Source organism: Sorex araneus, chromosome 1 (assembly GCF_027595985.1).
Source record: "Sorex araneus isolate mSorAra2 chromosome 1, mSorAra2.pri, whole genome shotgun sequence".
In the NCBI taxonomy this organism is placed as follows: Eukaryota; Metazoa; Chordata; class Mammalia; order Eulipotyphla; family Soricidae; genus Sorex; species Sorex araneus.
Window position 1 is genome coordinate 45,981,400 of NC_073302.1, and position 22,780 is coordinate 46,004,179.

The window sequence follows — 22,780 nt, forward strand, 5'->3', positions numbered from 1 at the left end:
GACACAACTGCCCTCTCTTGCTCCTGTTGCTTTCAGGCTCATTTAGCTAACCTCAGGTCTGGAGCACTTAGAAATGAACACCTCTAACTCAGGGAGTTCAGCTCCACTAAGTAAAGCCAACATTTCTTAGTTCTTGGGGGGTGGCTGTAAGGCATTTAGAAGCGTCTCTGACCTCTACCCATTAAATATAAATAACTCACCCCAGGGCTGGAGTTATAGTATAGAGGGTAGGCATTTGCCTTGCACACATCTGACTTGGGCTCAATCCTTGGCATCCCATACGGTCCCCCAAGCACCACCAGGAGTAACTCCTGAGTGTAGAGTAAGCCAGGAGGAGCCCCTGAGCATTGCTGGGTGTGGCCCAAAAAAGAAAATTAAAAAAGAAAGAAAGAACTCAGCCAAAGTTGAATCCAGACATTGCCAAGGAGTCTCCATGATGCAGAATCACTCCTGGTTGCAAATCCTTGCCCTAAAGTTTTCCAGTCTAGGCTCTCAAATACTCAGGAAGATGACTAGGTAGAAATGTGTTAAGGGATAGAACCCATGTTTCAGTGAAATGCTGACAGTAATGCAAACATCTTGCTTTGTTCAACAGTACAAACTTGCTTTCTCTCAAACCAATCCTCTTAAAATCTTATATCCTGAGCTGCAGAGACAGTGGGTAGGGGTTTGCCTTCACACAATTGACCTGAGTTTGGTTCCCGGCACCCCATATGTTACTCTGAGCCCCATTGGAAGTGATAATTGAGTGAAGTGCCCCGGATAAGCTCTCAACACTGCTGGTGTGGCTCAAAAACAAACATAAGAATGCATAGCCCAGTGACCCTCTTGTTGAAGTCACTCAGTTGTCTGAAAACTGCATTGCACTTGTTTCTGCTCTTTGGTTGGTCAGAGGGGGAAGCACCAGACACCCACTGAGAAGAAGAGAAGGCTTTTCTGATGACGTGTAAATCAGTCATCAGCTCTGAGTCAGGGATAGTTTGCTATTTGAAAAATAACATCAGGAGCAAAAGTGGGAAAGGGCTATGCCTAAACGAATATTTGGAAATCACAGAATTTTTTTTTTGATTTTTGGGTCACACCCGGCAATGCACAGGGGTCATTCCTGGCTCATGCACTCAGGAATTACCCCTGGCGGTGTTCAGGGGACCATATGGGATGCTGGGATTCGAACCCGGGTCGGCCGCGTGCAAGGCAAACACCCTACCCGCTGTGCTATCACTCCAGCCCCAATCACAGAAATTTTATTTTTGGATGAAGGAAATCCACAAGACAGAGGACTAGGCAATTCCAAGTTGTGTCCTTAGTTCATACAGCAGAAACCCACTGGCCAGTGTAGTGGGGGAACTTTAGAAATGAAACCCTCCCTTTACTCAGAAACTGCTCTTCTTTGAAGACATTCTTCTCCCTGCAGAAATGGTCAGCCCTAAACCCTGATAAGCTATTGTATCTCTTTCTATGGCCATGAAACTCACAACCAGATTTAGGTATGTTTTTATATACCAATGAAAAAATCTGTTTCTTGCCTCTCACTCTCTACTCTTTTCCAAAAGTCCTGGAGGCAACAATAGCAAAACAGAAAGGAACTTTTTGGCTGCTAAGTGTGTGTGTGTGTGTGTGTGTGTGTGTGTGTGTGCGCGCGCGCGCGCGCGTGTCCGCACGTGCATGTGTTTTGAAACATTACTATCTTTCAGCATAGATAATATTCTGCGTGGCTGGAGCCATAGCACAGCAGGTAGGGCATTTGCCTTGCATGTGGCCAACCTGGGTTCAATTCCTTTGTCCCTCTCGAAGCACCCGGCAAGCTACCAAGAGTATCCTGCTTGCATGGCAGAGCCCAGCAAGCTACCCATGGTGCATTCGATATGCCAAAAACAGTAACAACAAGTCTCACAGTAGAGACATTACTGGTGCCCGCTCGACCAAATCGATGAACAACGGGGCGATAGTGCTACAGTGCAATATTCTGTGTGTTTGTTTGTTCTCTGATATGGCTTTAATGCAGTAAGGAATGATGAGTTCCTGAGAGATTCAAGATAAAGTTTCATGGTAGTGCCAATATTATAGTCAAAAAAGGAAAAAAACTCCCCACTGATTTTGGAGACTTTATTCGGGAGAACCTAGCAATGGCAATTCATTACATTCCTTGCTCAACCCACTGCTTTCCAAGAGTGTGGTCAAAATAAAACACAAAACATAACTAAAGTTTCCACATGTCTTCACACAGATGACAGCGATGCTAGTGTGTGCTCGGCTTTTTCAGATGTGTCTTATATCATCTTATTAAATGGGCAGGTAGTAGGCAGTTTAAGTGAACACAATGGGGGAAAGTTTTAGCCCTTGATAGTTGTCAAGTATGGGGGCTGGAGCGATAGCACAGTGGGTAGGGTGTTTGCCTTGCACGAGGCCAACCCAGGTTCGATTCCCAGCATCCCATATGGTCCCCTGAGCACCGCCAGGAGTAATTCCTGAGTGCAGAGCCAGGAGTAACCCCTATGCAATGCTGGGTGTGACTCAAAAAGAAAAAAATAGTTGTCAAATATGAATATAGGTAGAAATTTCTGAGAAAGCTTGATTAAGAGCCAGACCCTCAGGAGGCATTCCAGAAATCCAAGCACAGTAAAGCAAGAGGAGAAGGAAGCCCAAGTAGATGCCTGTCTAATAGCATCTCCAGGAATTGCTGTATTTTGTTTTCGGGTCACACCCTCACACCCGGTGATACTCAGGGGTTACTCCTGGCTCTGCACTCAGTGATCATACCAGGAGGGCTCAGGGGACCATTTGAGATGATAAAGATTGTAATCAAGTCAGCCATAGTGCAAGGCAAGTGCCTTACCCTCTGTCCTATCACTCCTGCCCCATTTTCAGGGAGTTTTGAAACAGATCATCCAAAACAGTGGTTGCAAAGTGCAGTTTCCAAATCGTCAGCATCAGCATCACTTAGCAACTAACTAGAAATGCAAATTCGCAGCCTTGCCTCCAACTTACTGAATCCAAAACTGTAGAAACTGGGCACAACAGTCTGAATTTTGAAAATTTTTCTTCCTTTGGTTTTGGAGACTGGCCAGATCCAGCAATGCTCAGGGACTATTTCTGGCTCCATAATCAGGGATCATTCCTGGACATGCTGTGCGGTATCATATGCAGTGCTGGGGATTGAACTAATATTGACTACATGCAAGGCAAGCACCATTCCTTCTATACTATTTCTCCAGCCCCTACTAGTCTGCTTTCAACTTAAAAAGCTTCCAGTTGATTCTGATTATCTACTCAACTTTGGAACCATTGCATTTTAAGAAAAGCAATATTGCTGACTCCAAAGTTAGCAGGGAGTGACATTGGTATCCACACAACCCAAGGAATCAAGCCAGAGGTATTTAAATATCTTGTGCCTTCAGATTTACATCCTGACCCAATCACAGGCTCCACCTCACAGGAAACATCACCCTCAATTGCACACAACAGCCCTGTCTGACTGCATGCCAATTTTTTGTCTAAAAAAAAAAAAGTAAGACCAGAAAGGAAAGATTCAACAGGAAGTCAAATTTTCTTCCCACCCTAGAGAAATGCTGTCCATGCACTGTCCATTTGTCCACACACTGACCTTTCATCCTCTTGATGGCAGCGTCCATCCGTAACCCATCCTTCTTGATGCGTGCCTTAAGAACCTGGCCAAAATTCCCCTCCCCAATCACATCTTGAAATTTGATGTCATTCCAGTCAAGCACTGGATAAATTGTAGGATCCGGGTTGTTTTTGGCCTTCCTGTTCAGGGCCAGAGTTCCTGAGTTGAACTGCACAGCTGGTTCTTCCCTCTGGAAAAATAAATTTTTTCATGATTTTGATGTTAGGAGTTTTTATCATTTAAAGCAGCAGACCACCTCCTGGCTAATTCTCCTCGGGTGAAAAGAGAAAGTGTGTTTATGATTGTAGAATAGAGATGAATGGCTGCCGTAGAACTGCAGGGGCGCAATTTCAACCTCAGGGTGAAAGTGGGACACGATGGATTGGCAGGGAGGAGCCAGCAGAGGAGATAACAGCACCGGTGTCACAGCATGGCACATCCCTGTTATGGACACAATTGACTTTTTTTTCTTCTATGGGATGAGCAGGTGCTGGTTTTTGGTTTGCGAAGGAAACTGGAGATTTATCTAGGACAGATATAGATAGGGTTTGCCTTCGTGGGTGTTTTCCTGGAGTCATTTGGTCCATTCTTAGACTCACATTCACTCTCTCTGGCTTGTTCTAGAGCTTAAGATCTTTCAAGCCTGCTCCGGGATAGACTCTTGCCCCAGGATGACTGAGGCTTAGTCCAAGCCCCGCACATTGCCTCCCTGAGTTTAAGTGGCTGTTTTTGACAAGTCACAACAACACCCTGGTACTATGATGACCCCAGGCACCCCCAGCCTCCTTGCTGGTCCTCCCTCTCCAGTGAACTGAGCCCGTTCTTTCATGGACTCAGATAACACAGCCCCTTTTACCACCTTTTAAGGACCGCCTTGGGTACTCCAATACATGAACATAAATTTTATTTGAAATATTTAATTGTACTTAATGCTATATAGTAGAATCAAATTATTTTGAAGTACAGATTATTTTTATAGATCATAAAACCACAAACCAGAGGGGTCTACCAAAAAGATTCCAGTGGAATAGAAGGATCTTATTAACCTTTGCTCCCGGTCAGGACTCACTGATGATAGAATGAAGCATGCCAGCTGCCATGAACCATGACTGCATTATGAAGATACTCCCCATATATGTATGTACATATACATATAAGTCTATATAATCCTTAAACATGTAAGAGGTATGTATGATAAAGTGGAGAACAATGTAAAAGGTAGGAAATGATAACTGGAAATAGAAATAGAAATATGTAGGGGAATTTTATTTAGTGTAATAAGTTATTACCAACCACACTGGATTCTATACGCACTCATGTAGTTCTGTACCAAAAACTGTGCAAGTCCTTTTACTAGAAAATTCATCTGTCTGATGTATTATGCCTAGAGTGACCAGATATCTCATTTTGGTGGCAATAGTGTTGTTTTGGGTTTGGTTTCCTGCATAATTATTCAGATAAAACCTCACCCTTATAGTGTTCCTGCTTGGACAAGAAATTATACATCTATCTCTCATTTCATAAAAGAAGTCAGAATAAGGAGGATACTTGCCTAAAGAAAGAAGAATGCTTTTTAAGTCAATCTCTTGGTTCACATTTTTAAGGTGAAGATTCTGGAGCCAGAGAGATGGTACAGCAGGTAAAGAAATTGTTTTGCACATGGCCAACCCTGGATTTGATCCAGCACCCCAAATCATCCCCTGAGCACCATCATGAGTGACCCCTGAATTCCTGAGTACTGCCAGGTGAGTCTTAAACTCCAAAATAAATAAAGGAAAGGTTCTGCCTATGTGTAGATTTGCATCTCTTAGCTAGCAGGAAGATGATATACTACCACGTTTTGGAAGGCTTGTGCCATTCTCCTTTGGACATTTGCCCTCTTCAGTTGCAACATGATCAGAAAGGCTAACAGCACCGTCAGGCAGGTCATTCCTGCAGAGCCGAGGATGGCTATGAGCAGCATCTTCCCGCCTCCAAGGTCCCCTAGTGCTGTGCAAGAGAACACAGGAGAAGCAGAAGGGTTAGTTTAGGGAGACGAACACCAACACCATTGTGGAAGAAGTCATGGCATTATGGGAAGGTAGACAGTGCTGCTAGTCTGGTTCCTCAACCTGGTACTCATTTCTAAAACTTACCGAAGATTCATTTTCTAAAATAATATGCAAAGGACTTTTTAATGGCAATATGTTGACCAATGGCTATTGTCATTTGTTCTCCTTTCATTTCCAACTAGAGGGAAAGCACACGATTATGATCAGATCGCAGTGAGAATGAGTAACTACCTACATGTGTAGGTTTAGGGATGTGACAATTGCTTCACCTCGAAAAGTCTTTAAAGTTCTTGGGGCTGGAGCGATAGCACCGCGGGTAGGGCATTTGCCTTGTACGCAGCCGACCTGGGTTAGATTCCCAGCATCCCGTATGGCCCCCCCAGCACTGCCAGGGGTAATTCCTGAGTGTATGAACCAGGAGTAACCCCTGTGCATCACCAGGTGTGACCCAAAAAGGAAATTAATTAATTAATTAATTTAAAAAGGAAAAAAGAAAAAGTCTTTAAAGTTCTATGATGCTAAGAAGTAGGTAGAGTCTGTAAAATCCTTTTAAAATTATTTTATAGTTTTAAGAACAGATAGAGAAAATCTTAAATATCAACGAAAGAAGGAAGAGAGAGAGAGATGGAGGGAGGGAGGGAAGGAGGGTGAGTCGAAGAGAAAAATTAAAAAAAATAGGTGTCAGGTTAAAATAAACTGTTAAAAACTTATCTATTTCTTCTACTTTCCATAATTTAAAGTAAAATAAAATGAAGTTCAGTTTCTTTCTACAACAGGCAACATGTGGAGTGGGATCTTATTTTTTTACAAGTGTTCTTTTGCGATGATCTGTCTTTTCTTTTCCCTCCATATGTACATAAAGAGATGCTTAAAATGGAATGATAGGACTCTTTGTTTTGTTGTTTATTTCCTTTTCCTGTTTATAGTTTATATATGCCTTCCATTTAAGGTCTGCATATATTTTTCAGTCCACAGCTATAAAAATGAAGCAATTATGAAGGATATAACTGGATAACTATGATTCTTTCTAATTAGAAGACTCATTCCTGTTGCATCTCAAAACTATTTCAAAGAAACAGAGCTGAAAATATAATTTGTTTGACTTTAATTCTAAATCCCCAAAAAGGCTTTGAACCCAGAAAATTTTAATACTATAATGTCTATAAACATAAACTTTATTTTCTGTAAAAATATGTATTAGTGAAATTTGTATTTTCCCTCTATTGACATTCCCTTGAATACTGTTAATTTTTGCACAGCTCACAGGTGTTGGAGATGCTATTTCAAACAGGCAGCAAAAAGTCCTGCCCTCTACAGGCCCTTTATCACTGATTAAAATTCAACCGGTTTTATCAATCACAGACACTTAGGCACAGTGTTCTTGAACCCCTGATGGATCTCTGGTTCAATGAGCTTACTCTTGGGGCTGAGGAGATGATTGAAAGGGCTAGAATAGATGCTTTGCATGTAGGAGCCCAGGTTTCCTTTCCAGCACCAGATCATCCTGGGTACCACCTAATGTGGCCCCCAAACAAAACTAAACATTAATGAAAAATACCAAAAACCAACAAAAAGCTTTCTCCCTCTATTATTAGTTCTGGGTGTAGAGACATGATAATCTGAAATGAAAAATCAAAGGGAACTTGGAGTAACACCGAGTTATCCAATTTACAAAGTAACTCATTTTGAGATCATTCTTATAAAAGAAAGATGATGTTGATAAAGAATTCAGGTCTGAGGCTCCCACCAAAGCACTTGTCCAGGGCTGCCTCCAGAAAGAATGTCCCACCTTTGTTCTCCTTGGAATCAAATTCACATTCTTTAGAGCCTCCATGAGTGGATAGGAGGAGCTCATAGGCAAATTTAGTTAAAGCTTAAACATAGAGGATGAATCAACCAGATATTCTTCCTGGATCTTTTGGAGATAATGAAGCCCAACAGGATGAATGAATTGACGCCATAAGACACAAAGATGGGGTAAAAATGTTAAGACTTTAGAGCTTTTTGAAATTCTCCAGAAATAATCCGATGTAAATGCATGTCTTTATCTACCAACCTTGAGATTTAGAGAGAGTTATCAGTTCATGAGAATAGGTCAGGTTGCTTGGACCTATGTTGTTCTCTGCAAAAATGTCCACCAAATAAGCTGTTTCAGGTTCAAGACCCTTGAGCTGATACTGGGTGATGGTAGCATTCTTGATTTTCACATCGATGTGTTGGTCTTCACTCTTTCCCTGAACTTTGTAACGGATGATAATAGAAAAAATAGAAAAGCCATCCGAGATTGTCCAAGAAATCATAGCTGAGGAGTCTGTGATGTTGGAAATCTTAATATTTTCTGGTTGAGGAGGAAGAACTGAAAACAAAAACAACACAATTATTTCACTTAATATATACTACTATAGATTAGATAATGTGTGTCTGAGTGAACTAATTCCAGTTCATAAACATGGATAATTAAGGGGTGCTTTAATCATGGTAAATCCAATCATTTGGCAGTGGACACTATGTGGACTTGAAAAACATGTCATAAAATATCTAGCTTCAATCTGTGTCCCCCATCTGTATGTGTAATCTCAGCGAATCTGCCAAATATTACTAAGTATCAACCTTAGTTCCCTATGTGGCTCCATTTCCACTCAAAGGAGATGAAAAAAATCATGGACTAAAAGAAACTCACCTTACAGTAAGAATAAGTGCACATTGAAGAGAAAGGACCTATCCACAGACAGAAGGTTATTTAGAACAGCTTCAGCAGATGTTTTTTAAAACTTCAAATTTTATTATAGAAGTTAGGGATAAACAGTAGCTCTGATACTGAAGAGATGAATAGGTTTGCCAATCAAAAAAGTGATTCATCATAATAACTCTTAGGTTCAAGCATGTATCCATTTATCCATTGCAAATGTATAAATGTATTAAGTATCAGTTGGTATAAAAATTATATTAATTAGTTTTGCAAGTATCTATGAAGCACTGCCTCAATAGACATCTGATTTAGATTCAGTGAGTCAGAGTTCAACAATCTGTATTTAGAACTTCCCTAAAGTAGATTCTAAAACACTATAGATATGTTAACCATAATAAACTATTTAAAAGTAGGATATGACTTCTCAAATAATTTCTCCAAGAATTTCTTTGAGAATTTGATTGCCTATCCAAAGAGATGAATGGGCATGGTAGTTTGGCCAAAACAAACAAAACATAGAATCAGAGTCCCAAGTCCCACAGTTTGCTTGCTAGAAAACTTTGGTCAACTCACTTGTATTCATTTGTGTCTTGAGGGTCTTACCCTGTTAAATATATAAATTCATTTTCTACTTCCTTATAAAGTTATTTCAATGTTGAGGGATAGACTACACATATACAGAAATTTATTATACATTTTAAATATATTTTTGGGACCATACACCAAATCAAACTTAAAGTAATTCTTTTTTTACATTTGCAAAATTGTCTTTATTATATTTACCTATGGATATTCACTATTGTCCAAATTGTTATAGATATTCCTTAAACTAATTCTTAAGTTCTAAAAAAAAACAGATGAGATTACTAGCCTATGTACTAGCTCCAGATGTATGGGTATGAGAACATTTTTAGGAAGCATGTACAGAAAATGAACTGATGGGCTGCTGATTTCTCTCTTTATTTCATTTGTTGGTATTTGGTATTCCTGGGAAATTCTAAATCAGTGGGAGAATTTAATATCTCAGAGTTCAGGTTTACAGATCAGAGTTCTTATTAATAACAGACTGAAATATATGGATGATTTTTTTATTATTAGCATTTCAAATGGACTAGAGCGATAGCACAGCGGGTAGGGCATTTGCCTTGCACATGGCTGACCTGGGTTCGATTCCTTGGTTCCTCTTGGAGAGCCTGGCAAGCTACCGAGAGTATCCCATGGCACGGCAGAGCCTGGCAAGCTACCTGTGGCATATTCAATATGCCAAAAACAGTAACAAGTCTCACAATGGAGATGTTACTGGTGCCCGCTCAAGCAAATTGATGAACAAAGGGATGACAGTGATACAGTGCTACTGTGCTACTCGTAAACTAGTTCTTAACACTTAACCAGATGAGATTACTAGCCTATGTACTGGCTCCAGACATATGGGTATGAGAACATTTTTAAGAAGCATGTACAGAAAATGAACTGATGGGCTGTTTATTTCTCTCTTTATTTTATTTGTTGGTATTTGGTATTCCTGGTCTAAACCAGCACATGGAGAAATTTGTGTCACTATAATTTGAGTTTCTTTTTCTTTCTTCCTTGTTACAATAGAAAAAGGAAGATAATGTCTACCTAAAAGTGAACAAAAAAAATAATGATATCATAAAATACTATGCAGAATTTAAAATACCATATGTAAGATCTAAACAACTCTCAAGATAAAGATTAATATGTATATATATAACTTCTAGGTATGTATAATGTGTTAATATAGACAGCATTGAATTTAACTATAAGTAACAAATTCATAAATTTAGTTGTCAGTGGGGAGAAGGGGATAGTTCAGAGCAATAATGATATTCAAAAGTTTTGCTTGGGGCTGGAGCAATAGTACAGTGGACGCAGTGTTTGCCATATAGGCAGCCAAGCTGGCTTCCATTCTCCCCACCACATAGGGTCCCCAAGCCCACCAGGTGTAATTCCTGAGTTCAGAGTGAGTAGGAAGCTCTGAAAACCCTGGTGTAGTCCAAACCCCCCCTAAAAACATATTTTTATTTATCCCCCTTCATTTATTACTTCCATAAATGAATAGAAAAAGTAAATATGAAAAAGTTAACTATGTTTAATTTTAGGAATGTAAATATTTGATTGTCATCCTTTTAATCCATTTGTAAAGTCTATATATCACAGAATTTTTAAAATGATGACTAATGTCTAAATACTGATAAAATGGTGAGCCTTCCGTGACTCTGATACAAGAGTGTTGCTGGAGAAACACTGAATCAATTTCCATATCTGTTACTGGGAAAAGGAAGCAAGCTGCAACTGCAGAAGAGGCTCAGATATCAGAAGTTCAGAGCACATAGTACAGATTTATTTATGTGGTCATTGGTGTAACCAAGAAATATTTCATCTTCCCAAGGGCTTCAAGGGCTCCCTCTCTACAGAGGAAGAACTAGGCTATAAGATGTCTAGGCCATGGAGCCTAGTCACAACCATGTACAAGACCCCTCTCCACATGTTCAGACAAGCCTCACCCATGAAGGTATCGGCAGAGGAAACCAGGTGTGTGGGACCCGGGGCTGAGACTTCCAAGCCTGCTTGGATTGGGACCGGGCCTCTTCCAGCCAGATTTCCCATTTTCCAGTCACTAGGGGTCACACCCAGGGACTGCCCTGGGCGCCATGTAATCCCACCAATGGCCAACATCCAGAGACTTAAAGCCAAGCTCCCAGAAGAGAGCGATGCAGAGAGTCTCTTGCCCTTGTGCCTGGCTGTCTTCCCCGGGCCCCTCAGAGTGGGTGGGCTCCAGCTTCCCTCCCGGCCCCAAGCAGCGCTCCCATGGCCAAGGACCTCTGGAGCCTAACCACAGCCATGCTCAAGGCCCCTCTCCACACTTTCGGATGAGCCTCATGCATGAAACATTCCACTAAATGAAATAAAATGCTTTTAATAGTACCCAAGTATATTAGTCCAACTAATTTAAAATGACAAATTTGTAATATAGAAAAACCTAAACTGGAGAATATTTAGGGAGGAGCGTGGTTTTATCATTTTCATGCATATATTGAAACCACAAAGATTGACCGTTGAGAAGATTTTTTCCAAGCAAAGCTATTTAGCTTTTAATATTAGGCAAGATCCATTTAAAATTAATATGTCTGTGCATATAGTTATATGACAATTCTGATATCAGTTTAATAGCACTAAATAAAACCTAGAAAAATCTTATTCATGTTATTCATTTACTTAATAACAAATTCAATTTACCTAGGTGAGGTAAATTTTTTCAACTCTGGGAGTTTTCTGATTAAAAGTCTTTCTGATAAAATGTCTTAGCCCACTCATACCTAAATTATTGCAAATTTAAGTAGATGGAACATTTCCATTTCTAAGAAATAGACTTGAAGTCAATTCTTCAAAGAAGATTGATAATCAATAGGCATAATGAAAAGTGTTCATCATTGCTTATTATCAGGGGAATGCAAATAGGAATGATCATGAGATATTATGAGAATGACGTTTCAAAAAGAATAGTAATGAATAGTGTTGGTTGAGGTGTAGTTAAAGGAACCGTCATTCACTGTTCCTGGGAATGTCATGTAGTTCAGCCTCTAAGGAAAGCTGTTAGAGATTTCTGACTTGAAAAATGGTAAAATGGAACTCCCATACAGTCCAGCAATTTCACTTCTTGGCATCTACCCCCAAATACAAAAATACTAATTTGAAAAGATATATGCACCCCTGCAGTACTTAGTACAACAGCCAGCACACAGAAACAATCTAATGTCCACTAACAGTGGAATTAATAAGGAAACTTTGACATGCATACATGTGGAATACTATGCAACTGTAAGAAATGATGAAACCATGCAGTTCTTGGCAAAGTGCATGCAACTGAGGAATGTAACATTAGGAAAAATTAGTCAATAGGGGGCTGGAGCGATAGCATAGCAGGTAAGGTGTTTGCTGTGCATACGGCTGACCTGGGTTCAATTCCCAGCATCCCATATGGTTCCCTGAGCACTACCAGGAGTGATTCCTGAGTGCAGAGCCAGGAGTAACCCCTGAGCAATACCCAGTGTGACCCAAAAAGCAAAAAAAAAAGAAAAAGAAAAATTAGTCAATAGGAGAAAGATAAATATTGGATGAGCTTACTCATCGGGGAAACACGGTGAGACAAAACAAAGAAAGCAGACAGTATAGAACATGGACAAACCATTGACCTTGAATTGTGAAATCAATCACCAAGTCATGCAGGGTAGCATGAGGTGAGAGGAGGGGGAGGAAAACCAATATGGCAGTGACACAGGGACAGTGGTGGAGCTTTGTGGACACTTTGCTGTTGGTGGGTTGCTGTAACTTTGCACACCAACATCATATATTTTAACAACATTGTTACCATCTAACCTAAATTACAATAAAATACAATTTTAAAGCTTTTAAGTCTTTTTTTCCCCCTTCTTTTTTTTTTCTTTGCCTTTTGGGTCACACCTGGAGATGTTCAAGGGTGACTCAGGGGTAACTCAGGGATTATTCCTGGTGGTGCTTGGGAGAACTATATGGGATGCTGGGGCTAGGGGATGGGCCACATGCAAAGCAAATGCCCTATCCACTGTACTATCACTCCAGCCTTTTTTAAGTCTTGAAGTAATGGTAGGTTAGTCCAAATGGCTGTGACCAGAGGCCTTATGGGTTAAGCTGGGGCATCTTAAGTTACGTACCATCACTAAGGGTCCAAGCTGTGAGATCTTCACTCCATTCTCCTTGGGCTTTAGTGTTGACCCTGGCTCGAACCACATACTGCTCCCTGGGCAACAAATTGTTAAGTAGCACTGAAGTCAAGTTGCCTGGTACTTTTATATTCTGCTGATCATTGCTCCTTTGCACAGACCTCCTCTCTACTTCAACATACAAGTCATCATCAATATTTAAAGAGTCTTTATGTATTGGTTGCCAGGTCAAATTTAGAGAGTGTTTGCTTTTTGGTAGGAGAGTGAGACCTGTTGGAGGAGGGAGACCTAGAAGAAAATTTTAAAAAATCATTTTTTTAGTAGAAGGTAAAGATGTAGTCTCAAAATACAGTACTACAGATTAACCATGGAACCATGGCCTCTGGAATAATACACAATCTTACAAGCTATCAAAGAAACATACCTTGCCATCCATGTGATATATTTTTTCAATTAAACTAACAAAACTTTAAAATATTGTAATTTTTAATTTGAATAGTTGTCATACAGTGATAAAACCTTTAGATACAGCTTAAAATATTTTTCAAGAGCCCTAGAAACAATATTTACTTTGACCCTACCAGGCTAAATCTGACTAACAGAGATTTAGCCTCGAGAAATAATCTGAAGAAAGAGAAAATATATCCACAAAGATGCTTATTGTGATATTTTGAAACAGTAAATAATTTGTAGAAGTTTAAATGTTCGAGAAATGGACTTTAATAAATTTTAATATAACTAGCTTATGAATTAAAGAGAGTCTCTTGCCCTCACGCCTGGCTGTCTTCCCCGGGGTCCCTCGGAGGGGATGGGTTCCAGCTTCCCTACCCACCTTGAGCAGAGCTCCCGGCGGCTGAAGACCACTGGAACCTAGCTGCAGCCATGCTGGAGGCTCCTCTCTACACGTTCGAACAGGCCTCATGCATGAAGGTACCGGCAGAGGAACCCAGGTGTGTGTAACACCATCAACGGCCAACATCCAGAGAGAGATATCTTTAGCCTACTTCTCCCTCTAGGAGAAACTGGAAATCTGAGAGTTTCCTGCCCCCATGGGACAGCCTTGCAAGCTTCCCATGGTGTATTCATAAGCTAAATCCAGTAAAAAGCTGGATCTCATTCCCCTGACCCTGAAGAGCCCCCAGTGCAACATTGTTAGGAGGGCCAAGTCGAAATAGACTTCTAAGATCTCAGGGAAAAAATGAAATGAGATGTTACTGAGCCTGCCCAAGAAATCGGTGATTAATGGGATATTGTCATTGTGATTGTGATGAATTAAAATAAATCATTGGGCTGCAAAGAGCACTCAGCAGGCAGGAACACACACTTCGAACGTAGAGAAGTCAGGTTTGAACCCCGGCATCACAATCTTCTGAGCACCACCACGAATGACCCCTAAGCACTGAGCCAGGAAGAACCCCTAAGCACTGGTAGGTGTGGCTCCCACCCTCCCAAATCAATTAATTAATAAAATAGATTACAGGGGAAAGTCTGGAAGCCCAGTCAAACTATTTATAATATATAAATAAGAAACTCTGATTGCAACTTGTAAAAGTCATGTCTACAATTAGTGAAAGGCAGGAAGGAAGCTGATAAAAGTGAAAACAGTGGATTTGCCAAAATTGTGGGATTGTGGGTGATTGTTCAGTGTTTCTGCTATGTTTTTTAAGCAGTACATTTTAAGGCAATTGGCGGAATATTTCTCCAAAGCAAGGAGAGCTTCAGACATCATAGCGGCAGAGGTGGCAGAACGAGGCCAAGCTCTGATCAGAGTTTCAGCAACAAGCTTCCCAACTCCAATTATCCACAAAAAAACCTGCCTTCCCACAAAAGGTAACAAACTGGAAACTACATGGGTTTTAAAATCAAAGAGACAGGAACTTGCCACATTTGTCTTGTGACCTTGAAAAATTCTAAGTTCTCCAAGTTCACGTGTAAGAGAAAGTGAAAACTGTCTTCCAGACCGAGGAGGAATAAATGGAATGTTGGATGTACAAATTCTTGGAGGAATTAGGAGCTCTTTTAACATTCCTTCCCCCCTGCTTCACTCTTCAAAAGAAGAGACATGTCTTAGACATGTGTCCTGCCCTTCCCAGCCTCCCCCTCCCATCCATCCCCCTCCCCCGCCCTCAAAAAAAGACTGACACATAACCTGTGTCAGGGCACAAAGGAGAAATTTGTTTTTTTAGTTAATAATTTTTTTTTTTGCTTTTTGGGTCACACCCAGCGATGCTCAGGGGTTACTCCTGGCTTTGCACTCAGGAATTACTCCTGGCGGTGCTTGGGGGACCATATGGGATGCCGGGGATCGAACCCGGGTCAGCCGCGTGCAAGGCAAATGCCCTACCCGCTGTGCTATCGCTCCGGCCCCAATAATTTTTTTAATTCCAGTCATAAAACAGAATAAAGACCCTCAGATTCATATATACAGAGGGAACATTATTCCCCCTAAGGGAGAAATTGGCTCTTAGGAATATGAGATAGTTTTAGATACTGAAGTAGTTTATGAAGGGCCTATATATATGCTTTATTAAAATTTCACAGTAAAGAAGTCATTGGGACAAAAAAATCTAATTATCCAGAGAGCAATTAACAAAATAGGGAACCCCCTGCTATAACTCTCAGGGAGAAGCAAGAGGAAGGATGCATTTTTATCCAGCAGGAGAGTGACTCTCTGACCAGCTCTAAAAAAAACTTAACTTGAGGAAGAACCAACAAGCAGGTTATACCACTTGTTCATCATTACGTTAAAAGTCTTATTAATCCTTTCTCTATAAAGCTTGCAAACGGAGAGAGGCAATGTCACTTCCTTTTGCTCAACTTCAAACTTTAAATTTCAAAATAAGCCACCAGAGTGGACAGGCAGGCTTACAGAAGCAAAGCAGAACAGAAAACTGATGCTTCAAAGGTGAAATCTAAGATACAGAGGAGAAATTTAAGGACAGAGCAGAAATTTAAAGGGCTAAAGCACATATCTATTATGCAAAGGCCCCAAGCTCGATTCCTGGCATGGAATGATCCCCCGAGCACTGAGGGCCTGGCTTTGGTTTTCCCTAGAGTAGTTGTGCCTGAATAGCATCAGGCCTATTATTGGCAGAAGTGGTCCCAGGGTTCCCTGGGTATTACTTGGGAGATATTCCCCATGAAAAAAATTACAAAAAGCAGAGGCATAATTCAATACATTGTCTTTCCTTTTCATCTTCCCTTTTCCCCTTCTGACCGGAACATGTGCTATTCCCTCCCCTGCTGGCCTCTACCCCTCCGTCAACACACTTATAAAGAGGGCAACTGCCAATGAATTAAAAAACAAACATCAGCAAAATTCAAGCAATGGGAAAAGAAGAACCTTGCATGTTACCTTCCCACCCTGAGAACTACTTTGAAATATTCCAAGAGACCTTTAAATACATCCTGTCTGGAACATACTCTGAGGGTTGAAGACAGTACAGTTTGGGTCTGTGAAGTGTTTTATGTTCTGCTCCATAAATACTTTCCATCTGAGTCAGATTATGACCTTTCTCTTTTGATTCAACACTGGCTGGAGAGAGTATCATATCCCATTTGAATTTTAGCAGCAACCTGGCAACATATCTGGGACCTCTTTACTCATAATCCTATTGATCCCTTTATTCTCTAGCTGTATACAGTTCCTGGTATGATTGCTGTTGTTGTTGCTATTGTTATTGTCGTTGTTGTTATTATTATTATTTTTATTTTTATTTACTCACAAACCACTGGGTTCCCAGGCAGATATTTCTTACTTCTGTAATGTTTCTACAAGGACACTGGTAGCTCTGAAATCCCATTTGGTTACTTAAAGCTGCTGCTATTCAGATGTGAGCTAACTAGGTGGGTGGCATAGAGGAAACATCTCTGTTATACTGTAAGCAGCAGCAGGAAAGTGAGACGTTTTTCTGAGTTCTTCACTGAATTGTTCCATATCCTTTTAGTAAATCAACTTAAAACATGGAAATGTTATCCATCGGGATAAGGGGCTGGTGCCTTTGAGCCCCTGAGTAAAAATAACAAAGGCTGGAGACAGGAGTTTATTGGAAGATCCAGTATGGTACTACAAGGGGAAGTTATGAACTCACTGAGACCCTACCTTTCATTCTGTAAGATGGCAAAGATAACACTTCTTACCCTTCAGGTTTACATGAATTAAACATGTGAACTTGCACTAATGAGGAGATAGTAATAGATTGATTACACACATTGAACATAAGGAAAGAGAACTTGCCGATGGAGTAACTCAGTCTTACAGAGAAAGGTACATATGAAGCAGGAAGTTAGAGCTTAAATTAGCATCAGAGATGCTGCAAACTCAATAGCTTCTCAATTAACACATGAAAAGGCCACTGTGCTGGTTGCCATTGGTCAAAATTTTGTGCGTATGTATACACATATATATATACATGTATGTATAGAACATGTACACCAAGGACCACCCAGCCCCAAGCATTATTTGGCAAAATTTTAGTAACATAAATTATTTAATAATATAAATACATATATTTGTCAGTGTTAGTATTGAACCCAGGACCTCATACATGCAAGGCATGAGCACCACTGAGTCCTATCTCCAGCTAAAAATATTTTTGTTGAAGTAATAGTGATCTGTAATACTATATATATTTGAGATTGACATTATTATAAATCAAAAAGAATGCATACTAAATAGTTACATAGAAGTCTATCTCATCACCATACAATCCATCCCTTTGTACTCGATTTACCCTCCCCCCTTCTTGTAACCACTAATTTAGTTTGATAATCTAAGAGATTACTTTTGTCTCATTTGTCTCATTTGTCTGTTTTCTTTCTGTGCCACCTATGAGTGAAATCATATGGCAGTTGTCTTACTCATCTGACTTAGAAATTGATGCGCAACCTAACCTCAACCCTATCGCATCATAAACCGAGCCTAAGGTCCAGAAATCTGTGTCTGGGCAATTGCTCCAGGTGACAGTTTTGAGAACTGACTTACAAACAAGGAAGTGTCTAGGAGGAGAAACAGCTGAAAGAGGTAAGACTGTCTGCCTATAGACTGCAGGAGGGGAAGGCGGGGAAGGCAGCAGGAGGCTATCCCTTCTTAGATAAAAGCTTTCTGTTCTATTTGATGTTTCGCTTGGGCATGAGTTACTTTGAAAAATCGGTCATTATTTTTTAAAATAAATAAACGGGGGTTTCTGAGGTATGTATGGGACAAGAACCTGGCCCCCGCCCTTCACATGGAAACAGGAAGCCCGTGGTAAAAACACAAGAGCCAAGGCTCAACAAAGTTGCTGCTAAGTAAATCCCAACTCCTAAGGGATGTCCCAGCTTTCCTGAAGATTCATCTGCTTCCTTCTCTGTCCCCGAGGGTTGCTGCAGACACCCTCCCCTGGGGAGCTAGACAAGGAGTGCAGCCCAAATAAAGGAAGGCTTTGGCTCAAAGTACCTAACCTTCCTGTCACTTTCCCACCCACCGCAGAGCAAGCTCCTTCCACCTCCATCCCCACCCACCCACTCACCCACCACCACCCTTCCTGGTCTTCCTTCCTCTTTCCCCTTCCTCCCCCTCCCATCCAGCTTGTGAATAAATGCTGTTTGTGTCCACTGACCGATAGAAGCTGTTGTGAACCGTCGCACGGGTCCAGGGTGGCCTTCCCCTCCCTCTCCACGCCGCACCAGCTGCAGGCAGAGCTCATATTCTGTTCGGGGTTCCAAGTAGCTGAGGGTCACAATCTCATTTGTCACTGGAAGGAGAGAAAGTCCAGGAAACTTCAGCTGGCATCCTTCTGCATTCTTTAAGCGGGGATGTTGTTATTGCAATGGGATCTGCTGTTTGGTATTTTAAAATACAATGTCTTAGTGAAACAGTGAGGCTATTCATCCATCACTGTTCTCAATAAAAGGGAAATCAAGTTTTTAAAAATAAGTTTTTTGGTCATGATGAAGGTATTAGCCAACTGGACAGTTTTGTGCTGGTGCTTTTTTGGAGAGTAAGACTATACACATGTTCAACAATAGATTTAGGGAAAATACTTCAATAGAATAATATAATTTAATTTCTACTGTTTTCAAATGCACACAGTCGTACAGTAATTGCAATGAGCTATGAAGAGCAGAGATTTTTCAGGGCTTTCTTACAGAAACAAGTTAACAGATTTCTAACAGTCACATCATTCCCAAAGAAGGGTTCTGAAGTACTTGAAAATAGATCCCAGACGCAAAGGATAAGTTTATTTTCTTTCAGTTTGTCTTACTATCTACCTAGATATTGCATAGGCAGAGTTTTGTTTTCCTTATAAAAATAGTCCAAATTAGATGGAAAATATGAGTTCTTAAAAGACCACTGTGGATATTCATGTATAGAAAGAGAGTACAGATTAGTATTATTACCACCATGGCAAAAAACAAAACTAAATAAAACACCCAAAAGTTGCTTTTTACTATAAGCTAGCCATTTAGCAGTTTGGCAGAAACAGTCTCTGAGATTCTGAATTTTGGCTAAATTGATAATAGAATGCAAAGTTCTCAGTAATTCTGAGTTCCATGACTATTGAATTATTCAGGTCAGTTAAAGTTAGGAAGCCAAAATCTTTCCCTTTATTCTGTTTTGTAACTTCTTCATTTATGTAAAGTTAGTAGAGGGCCATTTTTCAGAACATCATATGCATAGTTAGAATAAAGTATTGGTGAGGGGATACCAGTTACCTTACAAGCTGGCAGTGGAGGGTCTCTCTATAAAAGGCAACAACTGAAGCAACTTGTTCAGGTGATAATAGTTATCATTTGAAAAATTATTTTATATGATCATGCAAAAATACAACTGTAATTTGTATTTCAAAATAAACTTAATGAATAACAGTATTTTTCTTCAACTTCTGACTCATTACCACATTTTGCTTAATTATTTGTAATTTCAGGAAGTTGGTGGAGGGGCAGGTAGCTCTCTTTGCCTCTTACCCCCTCCCCCTCGTCTGGCAAAACTCAGTCTTTTCAGATCCAAATCCTTCTCAGGATCTGTGCTTTAAGCAAGACTCAATGGAGAAAAAAAAAAATCAACATAGAAGCTATTATCACCTCTCTCCTCCCAGATTTAAGCAGATTAAGTCTGCTTTTCCAGCAAGCCTGGACTTCTCTATTATCATGGCGCAAACAGAGTGGTTTTTAGTTTGTTTTTACCATGTTTACATGAGATAGAGTAACTAAAACTAGGATTAGAGATCCAGAGGAAAGGGAACAGTAACATCAAAACTAACTCTTCATGCAGGTTGGTTCCATGCCCCACAGTATAGCATCACAGTGCCCCAAATGTTAACCCTAGAACTCAAGAGTCCACATTGCTCTCTTGAGTACTCAGAAGTAAAACCCTCTGCTACAGCTACTGCATTGGAGGAGAGGGTTGAAACAAAGAGAAAGGATTTCTATTTTTGTGAAGCTTCCTTCTCTAGGGCCACATCTCTCTCAGGTGACTTCCCTGTGCACCCTTACCTTGAATATGTCTCCAAGCCTCATAATGATTTACAGGTTTGTACAGAAGCTTCTTGGATTTGATTGGTCCATCCCCAAAGTAAGGTTCTGAGCTGATGTTGATGACAGCAAAGTTATGTCCAATGTCGATCACATTTGGGGCATTCAGGGGCTTTGGAAGAACTAAATCAAATTTCAACAATCAGATTAGTCTTTACACTTTGGAGTCCAGTTGTTGTTCCTAGGTAGAGATAAGCTTTGAACAAAGTCCTCTTAGTACTCTCTGCTCAGAGTAACCATAATCACCTGTTTTGTGATCTACTGACTTGACTCTTGTTCCTCCAACTCATTATCCAAATTCAAAATGTTTTCTTAAATATAAGCATTCTTCTGCTGAAGACCTTTAACTATATTCATGTTACATTTAGAGTAAAATCATAGTCATGCAATGACCTGCACAATTGAGCCCCTGTCTCTGTCCATACTCCTTTCCCCCTCATCCAGTACTTTCTAGTATCTCTCATTTGTGTCAGTTCACCCAACTGTCAACACTTTAATCTGGTCCCAGTATCAGGCTCTTGTGAGATATTCTGCTGCAAAAAGTGCTCCAAGCTGCAGTATTCTTTGATCAACTTTCAGATCTGATGTGACTTCTTCATAGGGGGATTCTAGAATCTCAATTATGCTTCTGTGAAATATGTTTTCCTGGGACTTACACTTTTTTTTTGTTTGTGATATTTGTGACATTATGGGATTATTTGATATCCATCTTCCCACTAGACTATTCTCTCTCTCATTCTTGTCAGTCTCTGTCTCTCATCTTAAAACAACACACATTTATTACTTTACAGCTCAGAGTTTCTTAAGTCAGACATGGGTTGGTAAAATCAAGGTTAACATGGCTTCATCATTTTCTGAAGGCTCATAGAAGAGTCTTTTTCCTTGTTCTTAGTAGTTTCTAGAACCTTCATTGGCTCAAACCTCTTCCTCTCAGACCCTTCTCCCATCCAAGTGTTACTTCTCCTGCTCCCAATCAAGAAAGGAGTTTTTTTGGTCCAAGTGAAGTACAGTGGGTAGGGCATTTGCCTTGCATGCGACGGAACTGGGTACAATCCTCAGCATCCCATAGAGTCCCTGAGTAATTTCTGAGCACAGAGTCAGGACTAACCCCTGAGTATCACTGGATATGACCCAAAAAACAAAAAGAAAAAAGAAAAGAAAAGTTTTATTGCTTCTTGTTCAATTGTGTGTGTGTTTTTTGGGGGGATGGTGTCACACCCAATATATCTCAGCTCTGTGCTCAGAAATTGATCTTAGAAGTGCCCAAGGGATCATTTGCAGTGTTGGGGTTGAACCAGGATCTTCTGCATGCAAAGCATTTACTCATCCATTGAGTTATATCTATGGCCCCAGGCTATCTGCTTTTAAAAGATATGTGATCTTTTTGTGATCTTCCAGAATAGTTTCACATCTCAAAAATCATGTGTCCTTAATGAGGCCCAATAGAAGTTCAAGAGGATGAGAATTGGTTCTTGGGGGATAAATAAATCTTTATTACAACAGTCTTGCAAAAATACATTGTACAAAAACAAATATAGAGTTCACCTCAATTGTTTTGTTTGTTTTGTTTCAATTTTGGGGCACACCCAGCCATGTTCAGATTGTGATGCTCTGTGCTCAGGAATTACTTCTGATGGTGCTCAAGAGACCACGGGTCCAACCAGGGTCGGCCACACACATGCAACACAATGAAACACCCTACTTGCTATATTACATCTCTGACCCCTAGAGTTCATCTCTAATATAAACATTTTATGGAAATGGGAAAAAAGTTTTAGAGCAAAAAGTTTTAAAGAACTCCTTAATTGTATGATAATAGTCGGTGTATTCACATTTCCTCTCTATCTCATGTTTTGGGTCACTATCCTTAGAATTTACCTTTAAAATTTTGCTTTCATGTTATATTTTTCAAGAGAGCCTGACTCCCCCTATTTAATATTACAGGTACTCCTTCAGCCTTGCCCCAGGATTCATTTCCTGAGGCAAATGCCCCATTTCTTCCTTTTTAATTCCTAGAACTGGTTCTGAAACAAAAATTAGCATTCAGAAAATCCTATTGGCTGGTTAAATGAGAAATTTAGAAGGAAATTACTTAAGACACTGACTTTGAACTGCTGGTCTGTAGACCAGTGTCAGCATGAAGAATTTCTTTCAGTCTCTGAAAAAATTATTGTTGCTT

General features: G+C 40.2%; 1 protein-coding gene across 2 annotated transcripts in view; it reads right to left on the reverse strand.

Annotated features, from left to right (window-relative positions):
- The window catches only part of TEK (TEK receptor tyrosine kinase), a 106,166-nt gene that overhangs the window by 15,918 nt on the left and 67,468 nt on the right, over positions 1-22,780 (reverse strand). The window contains exons 10-15 of one of the 2 annotated variants that reach the window (XM_004600369.3): positions 20,563-20,724; positions 18,687-18,821; positions 13,078-13,374; positions 7,733-8,032; positions 5,460-5,614; positions 3,605-3,815 (exon numbers count right to left, since the gene is read on the reverse strand). In XM_004600369.3, coding sequence (XP_004600426.1) covers positions 3,605-3,815; positions 5,460-5,614; positions 7,733-8,032; positions 13,078-13,374; positions 18,687-18,821; positions 20,563-20,724 — 1,260 coding nt within the window. The remainder of the gene's footprint in view (positions 1-3,604; positions 3,816-5,459; positions 5,615-7,732; positions 8,033-13,077; positions 13,375-18,686; positions 18,822-20,562; positions 20,725-22,780) is intronic. The other variant, XM_055135700.1, reaches the window with a different exon arrangement.